The sequence below is a fragment of the Bufo bufo genome, chromosome 8 (genome assembly GCF_905171765.1).
Source record: "Bufo bufo chromosome 8, aBufBuf1.1, whole genome shotgun sequence".
NCBI classification, from domain to species: Eukaryota; Metazoa; Chordata; class Amphibia; order Anura; family Bufonidae; genus Bufo; species Bufo bufo.
Window position 1 is genome coordinate 5,162,127 of NC_053396.1, and position 12,565 is coordinate 5,174,691.

The following is a 12,565-nucleotide window of genomic DNA, read 5'->3' on the forward strand; positions in this document are numbered from 1 at the left end:
ATCAGACGTAACGAATCGCTGTCAGAACACCGCCCAGAATGTGAGAGAGTAATAACGGCGCTTGTTCAGCCGCTCTGTACGTGGTCACTGTCCACACTCATAAACGGTATGTCCGTCTGCGAGCCGTTAGTCTTTGTGCCATAGGAAGCGCATGAGATTAAGTTTACAATGGGATTTGTGTTTAATTTCATCGCTATTTTCAAGAGCTCTACTTGCAGTTAGTGAATAGAAATGTTATTGTTTATATTCAGAGCCTGACCTCATGCTTTTCTCAGCGGAAGGTTTTACAATTGTATCATTCTAGGTAAAGTGTATTGTGTTCGCATTCACTGACAGCAAGCAGAGATCTTGAAAATGATAAGGAATTGTGATGCAACGTATTAGATATTTACAGAACTGCAAGAAAGCAACAGCGGCTGTCATAGCGGAGCCCCGAGACCAGCCGTTATTCCCATGAAGGTGTCCGGTACAGGGTAAGTAATGGATGTACCGAGCAGAACAGTGAGTGCAGCTCTGGGGTATAATACAGGATGTGACTCAGGATCAGTACAGGATAAGTAATGTATGTACACAGTGACTGCACCAGCAGAATAGTGAGTGCAGCTCTGGAGTATAATACAGGATGTAACTCAGGATCAGTACAGGATAAGTAATGTATGTACACAGTGACTGCACCAGCAGAATAGTGAGTGCAGCTCTGGAGTATAATACAGGATATAACTCAGGACCAGTACAGGATCAGTAATGTATGTACACAGTGACTGCACCAGCAGAATAGTGAGTGCAGCTCTGGGGTATAATACAGGATGTAACTCAGGATCAGTACAGGATAAGTAATGTATGTACACAGTGACTGCACCAGCAGAATAGTGAGTGCAGCTCTGGAGTATAATACAGGATGTAACTCAGGATCAGTACAGGATAAGTAATGTATGTACACAGTGACTGCACCAGCAGAATAGTGAGTGCAGCTCTGGAGTATAATACAGGATGTAACTCAGGATGAGTACAGGATAAGTAATGTATGTACACAGTGACTGCACCCGCAGAATAGTGAGTGCAGCTCTGGAGTATAATACAGGATGTAACTCAGGATCAGTACAGGATAAGTAATGGATGTACCGAGCAGAACAGTGAGTGCAGCTCTGGAGTATAATACAGGATGACACTCAGGATCAGTACAGGATAAGTAATGTATGTACACAGTGACCGCACCAGCAGAATAGTGAGTGCAGCTCTGGAGTATAATACAGGATGTAACTCAGGATCAGTACAGGATAAGTAATGTATATACACTGTGACTGCACCAGCAGAATAGTGAGTGCAGCTCTGGAGTATAATACAGGATGTAACTCAGGATCAGTACAGGATAAGTAATGTATGTACACTGTGACTGCACCAGCAGAATAGTGAGTGCAGCTCTGGAGTATAATACAGGATGTAACTCAGGATCAGTACAGGATAAGTAATGTATGTACACGGTGACTGCACCAGCAGAATAGTGAGTGCAGCTCTGGAGTATAATACAGGATGTAACTCAGGATCAGTACAGGATAAGTAATGTATGTACACAGTGACTGCACCAGCAGAATAGTGAGTGCAGCTCTGGAGTATAATACAGGATGTAACTCAGGAACAGTACAGGATAAGTAATGTATGTACACAGTGACTGCACCAGCAGAATAGTGAGTGCAGCTCTGGAGTATAATACAGGATGTAACTCAGGATCAGTACAGGATAAGTAATGTATGTACACAGTGACTGCACCAGCAGAATAGTGAGTGCAGCTCTGGAGTATAATGCAGGATGTAACTCAGGATCAGTACAGGATAAGTAATGTATGTACACAGTGACTGCACCAGCAGAATAGTGAGTGCAGCTCTGGAGTATAATACAGGATGTAACTCAGGATCAGTACAGGATAAGTAATGTATGTACACAGTGACTGCACCAGCAGAATAGTGAGTGCAGCTCTGGAGTATAATGCAGGATGTAACTCAGGATCAGTACAGGATAAGTAATGTATGTACACAGTGACTCCACCAGCAGAATAGTGAGTGCAGCTCTGGAGTATAATACAGGATGTAACTCAGGATCAGTACAGGATAAGTAATGTATGTACACAGTGACTGCACCAGCAGAATAGTGAGTGCAGCTCTGGAGTATAATACAGGATGTAACTCAGGATCAGTACAGGATAAGTAATGTATGTACACAGTGACTGCACCAGCAGAATAGTGAGTGCAGCTCTGGAGTATAATACAGGATGTGACTCAGGATCAGTACAGGATAAGTAATGTATGTACACAGTGACTGCACCAGCAGAATAGTGAGTGCAGCTCTGGAGTATAATACAGGATGTAACTCAGGATCAGTACAGGATAAGTAATGTATGTACACGGTGACTGCACCAGCAGAATAGTGAGTGCAGCTCTGGAGTATAATACAGGATGTAACTCAGGATCAGTACAGGATAAGTAATGTATGTACACAGTGACTGCACCAGCAGAATAGTGAGTGCAGCTCTGGAGTATAATACAGGATGTAACCCAGGAACAGTACAGGATAAGTAATGTATGTACACAGTGACTACACCAGCAGAATAGTGAGTGCAGCTCTGGAGTATAATACAGGATGTAACTCAGGATCAGTACAGGATAAGTAATGTATGTACACAGTGACTGCACCAGCAGAATAGTGAGTGCAGCTCTGGAGTATAATACAGGATGTAACCCAGGAACAGTACAGGATAAGTAATGTATGTACACAGTGACTGCACCAGCAGAATAGTGAGTGCAGCTCTGGAGTATAATACAGGATGTAACTCAGGATCAGTACAGGATAAGTAATGTATGTACACAGTGACTGCACCAGCAGAATAGTGAGTGCAGCTCTGGAGTATAATGCAGGATGTAACTCAGGATCAGTACAGGATAAGTAATGTATGTACACAGTGACTGCACCAGCAGAATAGTGAGTGCAGCTCTGGAGTATAATGCAGGATGTAACTCAGGATCAGTACAGGATAAGTAATGTATGTACACAGTGACTCCACCAGCAGAATAGTGAGTGCAGCTCTGGAGTATAATACAGGATGTAACTCAGGATCAGTACAGGATAAGTAATGTATGTACACAGTGACTGCACCAGCAGAATAGTGAGTGCAGCTCTCTAGTGTCACTGTGTGTGGGGTAGTTGCTCATTAGGATTTCTTCCCACAGTTTCATGTATTTTGTGTCCTCTTCCTGTAGGATGTGACTCCAGCCTCGTCTTCCATGTTGTACTTTGCTGCTGCGGTTGGTTTTCTGCGATGACTGATTCGAAGAAATCTCCGTTTGTCGTCACCTTGGACATTAACCTGATTGTTGTGGCTTTGACTCTGATGGGGCTTCTCAGCCGGATGTGGAATCTCTGCCATCCGCCAGCAGTGGTGTATGTTTTTACTTTACCCTTTTAGAGTGCACGGGGGGCGGCATCACACATGACATTGAATCAGTGTAATGGAGCAGCTTATGGGGGTCCTCCAACTATAGCCAAACCGAATCTAGACTGAATACAACTGTAACAAATCCTCAGCTGTGAGAATTACTAGGTCTGTACAGATTCTCTGCTCTGAGCTGCTGTACATTGATCCTGAAAATTGGCGCACTGAAGATAAATATGGTGGTCTCTCTGGCCCCGCCCTTTCCGCTTACCCTTTTTCCACAAAGTGGAGGCGGCAACGCAGAAACTCCACTTGAGACAAAGTTTGTTGCAAGGGGTTTTTAAAAATTTGTATGAGGTTTGCAACTTTTTTACGCCAAAAAAAGTGGCGCAGTGAGTTAGTAAGTGGCAGAACTCCTGATTGTGGCGAAGCTTATGGTTTGTCGGGTGGGGCGCCCCTTTAACGTTGCGCTGTTTCTCCCCCGCAGGTTTGATGAGGTTTATTACGGTCAGTTCATCTCGCTGTACATGAAGCGAATCTTCTTCTTGGATGACAGCGGACCTCCGTTAGGACACATGTTGTTAGCTCTCGGAGGTAAGTAGATCCCTCGAGTAGCAAGACCCACAGCAGCCAATCAGATTGCGCCTTTCAGACCTCTAGACTGTAAGCTCTTCGGGGCAGGACGCTCCTTCCTACTGTAATGATGGCCTCGTATAACAATCCTTTTTATGTTCAGTAAAATTCCAATAATCTGAGAATCCCAGTGATCCAGCAGGAGACATGTAATCCCAGGTCTGGTCAGTAGGGAGATCCGCCGGCGGAGCCCCCCTGTAATACGGAACTCCGATGGTCTGGGATCTCCACTTTCCAGTCTGCAGTGGTTTTTCTTTCTTGCAGGATACCTTGGGGGATTTGATGGTAATTTCATGTGGAACAGGATTGGGGCAGGTAGGTTTGTCTGTTAGGACATATGAAGGTAATAAGGGGGTCCCCCGCCAGTTCACCACTATAATGCTTATCATTGTACTGACTGTCCATGATGTGACTTCTCTCCCCTGAAGAATACAGCGGTAACGTCCCCGTGTGGTCTCTGCGCCTGCTGCCCGCTCTGTCCGGAGGACTCTGCGTCCCGCTTGCCTATCAGATAGTGGTTGAGCTGGGGTACTCCACCCGGGCCGGAGTGTCCGCCGCCCTCCTCGTGCTCTTTGGTAAGTTTTACTTTCTCACCTATTGTTCTCGGCCTCCCATTGGGGGTTCACTCAGATATTGCCGGGTATGAATACTTCTGCAACCGGTCTGTATCGCTCCATTGTGTGTAAACTAAATACTGAAGCAGCTGTGCAGATGCCTTGTACCGTTCTGTGTATACAGCTCTCATGTACAGCCCCTGGTCATGTGTTCCTCATGCATATGGGAGAAGAGTGAGCGCAGGGTCAGACTACACAGGGCTTTGATTGTAGTCGGTTACCATGGAGACCCAGAGCCCCACACAGGAGCTGTGTGCACAGTTCAGCTGATTTTTTTTTTTTTTTTTTTTAATCAGTTGACTATTTGTAAAGTTAATTACTAATTTCGTTAGGGGTTTTATGTGTTGCTGGTTCATCACCGCTCGTCTTATACTGTCCCTCCTCTAGAAAACGCTCTGGTCACTCAGTCCCGTCTGATTCTTCTGGAGTCCATCCTCATATTTTTCATTTTTCTGGCCGTCCTGTCCTACCTCAAGTTTCACAGGCATCAGCAAACCAGGTGAGGTACACGACAAAGCGGAAAGCACAGGGGGTGATCGGCGCCAGCAGATGTGACATGGTGATCGTGTGCTGCATACATTCATTTTCTGTTGCATTTTGTGCATTATACTCAAGAGCTGCACTCACTGTTCTGCATGATGAAGAGCCGCTAAGCTGTTATAGGGTTGTCTAGCCACAAACTCTTTCAGTTTCCATTAAAGAAGCACTCCCACAAAAGATGTATTCTTTGGCCTGTTAGAAAGGTACATGATGTAAACGGCAGTGAAGGCAATTTTCTTACTGGTGACAGTATTTGTGAGTTATAACCTCCCTTCTGATCCTCAGCTGTGTCATGTGACCAACTCTCTGGTAAAAAATTACCTTCTCAACAGCTTACACCATGTACCTTTCTAAGAGGTCAGAGAATAAACATTTTTGTGGTAGTGTTTCTTTAACAACCTGTAGAACAGTGAGTGCAGCTCTGGAGAATATTACAGGATGTAACTCAGGATCAGTACAGGATAAGTAATGTATGTACACAGTGACTGCACCAGGAGAATAGTGAGTGCAGCTCTGGAGTATAATACAGGATGTAATTTAGGGTCAGTACAGGATAAGTAATGTATGTACACAGTGACTGTACCAGCAGAATAGTGAGTGCAGCTCTGGAGTATAATACAGGATGTAACTCCGGATCAGTACAGGATAAGTAATGTATGTACACAGTGACTGCACTAGCAGAATAGTGAGTGCAGCTCTGGAGTATAATACAGGATGTAACTCCGGATCAGTACAGGATAAGTAATGTGTGTACACAGTGACTGCACCAGGAGAATAGTGAGTGCAGCTCTGGAGTATAATACAGGATGTAACTCAGAATCAGTACAGGATAAGTAATGTATGTACACAGTGACTGCACTAGCAGAATAGTGAGTGCAGCTCTGGAGTATAATACAGGATGTAACTCAGGATCAGTACAGGATAAGTAATGTATGTACACAGTGACTGCACCAGCAGAATAGTGAGTGCAGCTCTGGAGTATAATGCAGGATGTAAGTCAGGATCAGTACAGGATAAGTAATGTATGTACACAGTGACTGCACCAGCAGAATAGTGAGTGCAGCTCTGGAGAATATTACAGGATGTAACTCAGGATCAGTACAGGATAAGTAATGTATGTACACAGTGACTGCACCAGCAGAATAGTGAGTGCAGCTCTGGAGTATAATACAGGATGTAACTCGGGATCAGTACAGTATAAATAATGTATGTACACAGTGACTGCACTAGCAGAATAGTGAGTGCAGCTCTGGAGTATAATACAGGATGTAACTCAGGATCAGTACAGGATAAGTAATGTATGTACACAGTGACTCCACTAGCAGAATAGTGAGTGCAGCTCTGGGGTATAATACAGGATGTAACTCAGGATCAGTACAGGATAAGTAATGTATGTACACAGTGACTGCACCAGCAGAATAGTGAGTGCAGCTCTGGAGTATAATACAGGATGTAACTCAGGATCAGTACAGGATAAGTAATGTATGTACACAGTGACTGCACCAGCAGAATAGTGAGTGCAGCTCTGGAGTATAATACAGGATGTAACTCAGGATCAGTACAGGATAAGTAATGTATGTACACAGTGACTGTACCAGCAGAATAGTGAGTGCAGCTCTGTAGGTGTCAGAGGTGTAGTAATGGGGATTACATTACTCTGGCTGTTCTAGCCCCTAATGCTGACTCTTCCCTCCGCAGTCCGTTCTCTGCCCGCTGGTGGTTGTGGTTGATCCTGACCGGTGTCTCCTGCTCCTGTGCGGTGGGGTAAGCAGTACGTCCCCATCTTTCATACTCTCTCGTTCTTCTCCGCTCTGACGTTCTCCTCTCTTATTTCCAGAGTTAAGTACATTGGTCTCTTCTCGTACTTCCTGATCCTTGCACTTGCTGGGGTGCACAGCTGGCAGCTGCTCGGTGACCGGAAACTGTCTAATGTAGGTACATGACGTGTCCGCTCCCCTGGTGCATTGTGGGTGGGCGGACGCTCAGCTTGTTCTTTCCCTGTGCAGGTGTTGGTACTTTATCACTTGGGGGCTCGCGGCCTGTCCCTCCTGCTGTTCCCCGTATTCCTGTACCTAGGGATGTTCTACATTCACCTGTCAATACTGACGCGTTCCGGACCTCACGACCACATCATGAGCAGCGCGTTCCAGTCCAGTCTGGAGGTAACTGCTCCTAGATGATACATTGCAGGGGGCATTGGGGCCTCATCTCCTAGGGAATACCCCAACAACATCACGGGGGGCAGCGAGACATTTAAAAGCTTTCCTGACCTAACACATCCTTTAGCTGAGGGTTTGTTCCAATTGTATCTGGACAGACTTCTGAGGACTTCAGACTGATACATTGTAACAAACCATCAGCACGGTTTGTCTACGATTATCCAGACTGGATTACCTTGTAACAAACTCTCAGCTGTGAGAAGTGTGATCAGGTTGTCAGACTTCAAACTGTAAACAGGGATGTTCCCATTCATCAGCAGCCTTAATATACTTTAATGGTTTGAGTTCCTCCCTCTGTTTGCTGTCTGTGAATAGAGACTGCTGTCCTGAGGTTGTAGTGTGCACGAGTTCTTGCTGCAGTTTTTACATGTGAATCCCTTTAACATTTGACCACCTCTTGCTGGTCAGGGCGGCTTGTCTCGGATCACCCAGGGTCAGCCGCTGGAGGTGGCATTCGGCTCGCAGATCACGCTCAGGAACACGCTGGGTAAACCGGTGCCCTGCTGGCTGCACTCACATAAGAACACCTACCCCATCATGTAAGTGGCAGGTGGTGGGCGTTGTGGTTTCAGTGTAAATACTACATAAAGGGGCACGCCGCCTCGCTAGATTTCTGCTCAGCCTCAGGTCTTTACTCTTGTGGCAGGTACGAGGGCGGACGCGGGAGCTCGCACCAGCAGCAGGTCACCTGCTATCCCTACAAAGACGTCAACAACTGGTGGATTGTGAAGGAGCCGATGCGGTAAACATTGGGGGAAGGGGGGGGGGGGGGGGGGGGGGGGGGGGTCCGTGTGTGACGTCTCGGTGCCACGAAAGAGGAAACTATTGTATGGTCACTTCTCCAGGCAGGACATGGTGGTCAGCTCGCCACCGCGGCCTGTGAGACACGGCGACACCGTGCAGCTGGTACATGGAATGACGGCGCGCTTCCTTAACACGTATGTGTCCGCGCTTATGTTATATCTGTACACAGGTCGCATGCTGCGTCCTCAGTGACCTCCATATTTTTTCCCCCACCCCCAGGCATGACGTCGCTGCTCCTTTCTCGCCCTATGCCCAAGAAATCTCCTGTTACATTGACTATAACATCTCCATGCCAGCACAGACGCTATGGAAGGTGGTGAGTGTCAGCTTCTGAGCCAAGCACAGGGGAGGACGCTGCTGTCCCATATCAGCCAATGGTTAAATGCATGGATTTGGATTCAGCAGCACAGCACTCGTTCTGATACACTGTAACGAGCCATGCAGCTGTGACCAGTTCACTGACGGCAGAGATCTTGAAAGTGATGACTTTTTAGGACACAGTGACATTGCCTGTTCCTCACAGGAGATCCTAAATCGGGAGTCTGACAGAGACACATGGAAGACGATCGTGTCTGAGGTGAAGCTGGTCCATGTGAACACCTCGGCTGCACTGAAGGTAGGTCAGCCATTGCCCCCTGTGCGGACGGGGACTGAATAGGGTGGGGTAAGTTGGGTCTGGTTCACGTGTGGCGGTATTTGCTTTGATGTTCTGATATTGGAAGATTTTCGGAAATCGTGGGTAAACCGGCTCCAAGGGAAGAAGCCCTAAATAAGTGTAAGTAAAATCTGCGTTGAAGTTTGCATTCTCTGCCGCAGCTCAGCGGCTCCAAATTACCGGACTGGGGTTACCGGCAGCTGGAGGTTGTGGGTGACAAGGTGGCGAAAGGTTCTCATCCGAGCCTGGTGTGGAACGTGGAGGAGCATCGGTACGGCAAAAGTAAGTGTGCGGAGGGGGGGGGGGGGGGGTACCTGGTGATCCGGCCAGGCCGTGTCCTGAATGTCTCTACCTCCTGTAGGTCAGGAGCAGGCGGAGAGAGAGGAGGAGCTGCACACCCCGCCACAGATGGACGTCGGGAGGAACCTCAGCTTCATAGCCCGATTCTGGGAGCTGCAGGTAGGTAGTCGTGGTGGGTGTAGCGGCTGCAGGAGCTCGGGGTGCACAGTCCAGCCATGGGGTCATGTTCTGCTATCCTGTCCCCACAGTGGAAGATGCTGACTATGAGGAGCGAGAGCCCAGAACACAAGTACTGCTCGTCCCCGCTGGACTGGGTGACCCTGGACACCAGCATTGCTTACTGGCTCCATCCTAGGACTGCGGTGAGTAGTCGCTCATTGCCTTATCACCAGGGGGACTGATTGTAGGGGATTCTCATCGGGGATAGGTATGAATATCTGGTAGAGGATTAGAAGAGACGCGTGAAGGTTCACTGCATGGGAGTCTGTGGCTTACATGGACGCTGGCATGCCTTCACCGCTTATACGGAACCTGAGACAGTGAAAACCAGGAGTGAACAGGGCTCCTAAATAGAGAACGGGTCCCCGATTAATCCCTTGACACCACACCGTGCTGTTAAAGAGGACCTCTAACCCTCTCCTGACATGCATTCCCCATGTAATAAAGATAGAGACAAGGGAGGGAAAAAAAGCCTGAATGTGGCGCCAAATACCTGCGAAGTAATAACCCACTAGAGATTAGGGACGAGTTGTGGGATATCGTTACTAGGTTTCTCTTAAAAGCAAAAATACCTTTTTATAAAATAGTTGAGTAGTGAAATGGTAAAGACTTTGTAAAGTGTAATACGATAAAAACGTTATAATGCTGGAACGCAAACCGGAACTAACCCTCCGTCACGCCAGTCACAATGCATTCCACGCTGAAACGCAGACCGGAAGTGACGTCACCTCCTCCACTTTTTGGCGCATTTTTCACAGCGTATAAATACTTGTTAATGTATGTGACTTGTTTATGCTCCTGATGAAGGGGATCCCAGTGACCCCGAAACGCGTTGAGCCTGCATTTTACCCCCCACCCTGCGCCAATTAAAAAGGAAATGAACCAGATGTACTACGTGTGACTGGCGTTATTTCCGGAGATCCTACAGGCGACCCGGGCGCAGGAGGAAGCAGGGTGGGTGTCCTGAGCTTTATCCCACCCTGCCCCTCCTGGGTGAAGGGAGAGGTTTTATCGTATTATACAAAGTCTTAACCATTTCACTACTCAACTATTTTATAAAAAGGTATTTTTGCTTTTAATGCTGTTGCTGTTGATTTTAAGAGAAACCTGGTAAAGATGTCCCACAACTGGTCACTAATCTCTAGTGGGTTATTACTTCTGAGGTATTTGGCTTTTCCCCCCTCCCTTGTCTCTATCTTGTACCATGTCCACTTCGGACCTTCCTGATTTGGACTATAGGCCGATCACCTTTCCACCTACGGTCCTTCCTTTGGCGCCTGGATATATCCAAAGGGTCTGTGACTGATCCCCTCTTGTCCCTTCCCCATGTAATAACAGTTCTGGAGCATCTATGTCGGTATGTTGCGCTGTTCCTTTATTATTCCTTCTAGACGTTATGAATGGATTGCTAGCAGTCTGCAGTAAGGGTACAGAGGGGGGTAACCAGTGACACCAGCAGCACTGATTGGATAGAGTCAGTCTGTGCATGTCCACCCCCCCCCCCCCAACTGGTTACCCCCCTCTGTACCCTTACTGCAGACTGCTAGCAATTCATTCATAACTTCTAGAAGGAATAATAAAGGAACGCATGTAACTACGAAACCAGGAGAGGTGACAGGTCAACAGTAAATGTATGACATAATGATGATAGATCAGAGACCTCTTGGCTTTTTAACCACTTAAATGCCACTGTCATAAATGCTTTTGATCCCATAGACCGATTACAGTAAAGCTTTGGTTTTTGGGGTCACGCTGCCCCCCCCCATGGGTGTAACATGGCAGTCATGTTTGGCTCTTGTGCTTTCAGGCTCAGATCCAGCTGCTGGGGAACCCTGTCATCTGGTACTCTGCCAACGCTGGTGCCCTATTGTACGCCATCCTCTTCCTGTACTACCTGCTGCGGCAGCGCCGGAGAATCTACGACCTTCCCCAAGGTTATAGCCGTAGTCTGTGGAATCCCAGACGTTCCAGCATCCTGACCATAGGGAATAATATGTCTGTATATTGTCTGCAGGCACGTGGCAGGCCTTACAGCTCACTGGGACGTTATGCCTCGGGGGCTGGGCCGTGAATTACCTGCCCTTCTTCCTGATGGAGAAGACCCTCTTTCTGTATCACTACCTGCCGGCCCTGTCCCTCCAGATCTTGCTGCTGCCTCCAGTACTGGAACATGTCCAGCAGCATCTGCTCAGGTGAGTGCCCTGCTCTGTACGACCTACCTGCTTCTGGGGTCTCCACTCATCTGTCCAGTCTCTGTTCCAGGTCTGAGACTCTACAGAACACCTTCTCTGCCGTCCTGCTGGTGTGGATGTCCGGCGTCGTGCTGACCTTCAGTAAACTCTTCCCCCTCACTTACGGAGAGCCGGCCCTGACGCCGCAAGAGCTACGAAGTTTAAGGTGGAAAGACACTTGGGACATTCTTATTAGAAAGTGACGGCGAACCTGCACTGGATCCGATGAGAGGGATGAGCTCCGCCTCGGAGGTCTACGAGGATAGCAAACTATAGGTTAGAAAGATGCAGAGTCTCATGTGAAGTCGGAGCATCTCTGTGGTGGTGACCAGGAGGGGGCGCCATAGTCTGATACACAACCGTAGAGCAGACCGTCCTCACTGCAGGATATGGCGCTGAGGTGAGCAGAGTGCGCCCCAAGGGGGACGAGAATATAAAATCTGTGCATCCACACAATAAAAGGTATTTAGCAAAGTGTACCATACCAATAAGTGCCATACCTGAGTTACTAGTCACTGGATAATGAAGGTTCTGCAGCTTCATTTCTATTCACTGACAGCATGCTTTGTTTTCAGTGGCTGAAAATCGGTCATACTTCAGCCAGCAGGAGATGTGCAGGATGGGTGTTGTAGTAAATAAGGTTGCAGAGATCTTAAAAATGGGCAGAATTAAAAAACTGGGGAACCTTTCATTATACATTGACCGAGGGGCTCCCTTTAAAAACATGTCCGCTGCTTTTTTTTTTTTTTTAACTTTGCTCCAAAGCATCACCGGTCTTCTACCGTTTTGTGCATACAGCTCCAATGCAGTACTGTGCGTCCCCGTGGTAACAGACTACACCCATGGTTTATGTTGCCATGGAGACGCATTGGAGCTGTATACACAAAACTGTAGACTTGTAAGAAAAATTAGAAACTTTTGATGCA

At 47.4% G+C, this 12,565-nt stretch overlaps 1 protein-coding gene across 2 annotated transcripts; it reads left to right on the forward strand.

Annotated features, from left to right (window-relative positions):
• Positions 1-11,842, forward strand: POMT1 (protein O-mannosyltransferase 1). 2 transcript variants are annotated; one of them, XM_040405143.1, is made up of 21 exons: positions 1-106; positions 305-473; positions 3,252-3,432; positions 3,912-4,018; positions 4,322-4,372; positions 4,486-4,632; positions 5,059-5,170; positions 6,910-6,975; positions 7,049-7,142; positions 7,218-7,373; positions 7,839-7,969; positions 8,077-8,172; positions 8,276-8,368; positions 8,454-8,550; positions 8,758-8,850; positions 9,051-9,171; positions 9,251-9,348; positions 9,438-9,551; positions 11,216-11,342; positions 11,423-11,600; positions 11,671-11,842. In XM_040405143.1, exons 3-21 carry the CDS (start codon positions 3,311-3,313, stop codon positions 11,840-11,842), a joined length of 2,175 nt encoding a protein of 724 aa, XP_040261077.1. In that variant the 5' UTR covers positions 1-106; positions 305-473; positions 3,252-3,310. The 2 variants fall into 2 exon arrangements, with proteins under 2 accessions (XP_040261077.1, XP_040261078.1); XM_040405144.1 differs by having other exon boundaries at positions 11,434-11,600; positions 11,671-11,809.
• The last annotated feature ends 723 nt before the right edge of the window (positions 11,843-12,565 follow it).

Bases quoted from the DNA above. Each gene is read 5' to 3' on its own strand.
- POMT1 (XM_040405143.1), top strand. From the start codon at position 3,311: ATGACTGATTCGAAGAAATCTCCGTTTGTCGTCACCTTGGACATTAAC. The intron at 4,019-4,321 runs GTAAGTAGATCC...TCTTTCTTGCAG, and splicing joins CATGTTGTTAGCTCTCGGAG to GATACCTTGGGGGATTTGAT. The intron at 7,970-8,076 runs GTAAGTGGCAGG...CTCTTGTGGCAG, and splicing joins AAGAACACCTACCCCATCAT to GTACGAGGGCGGACGCGGGA.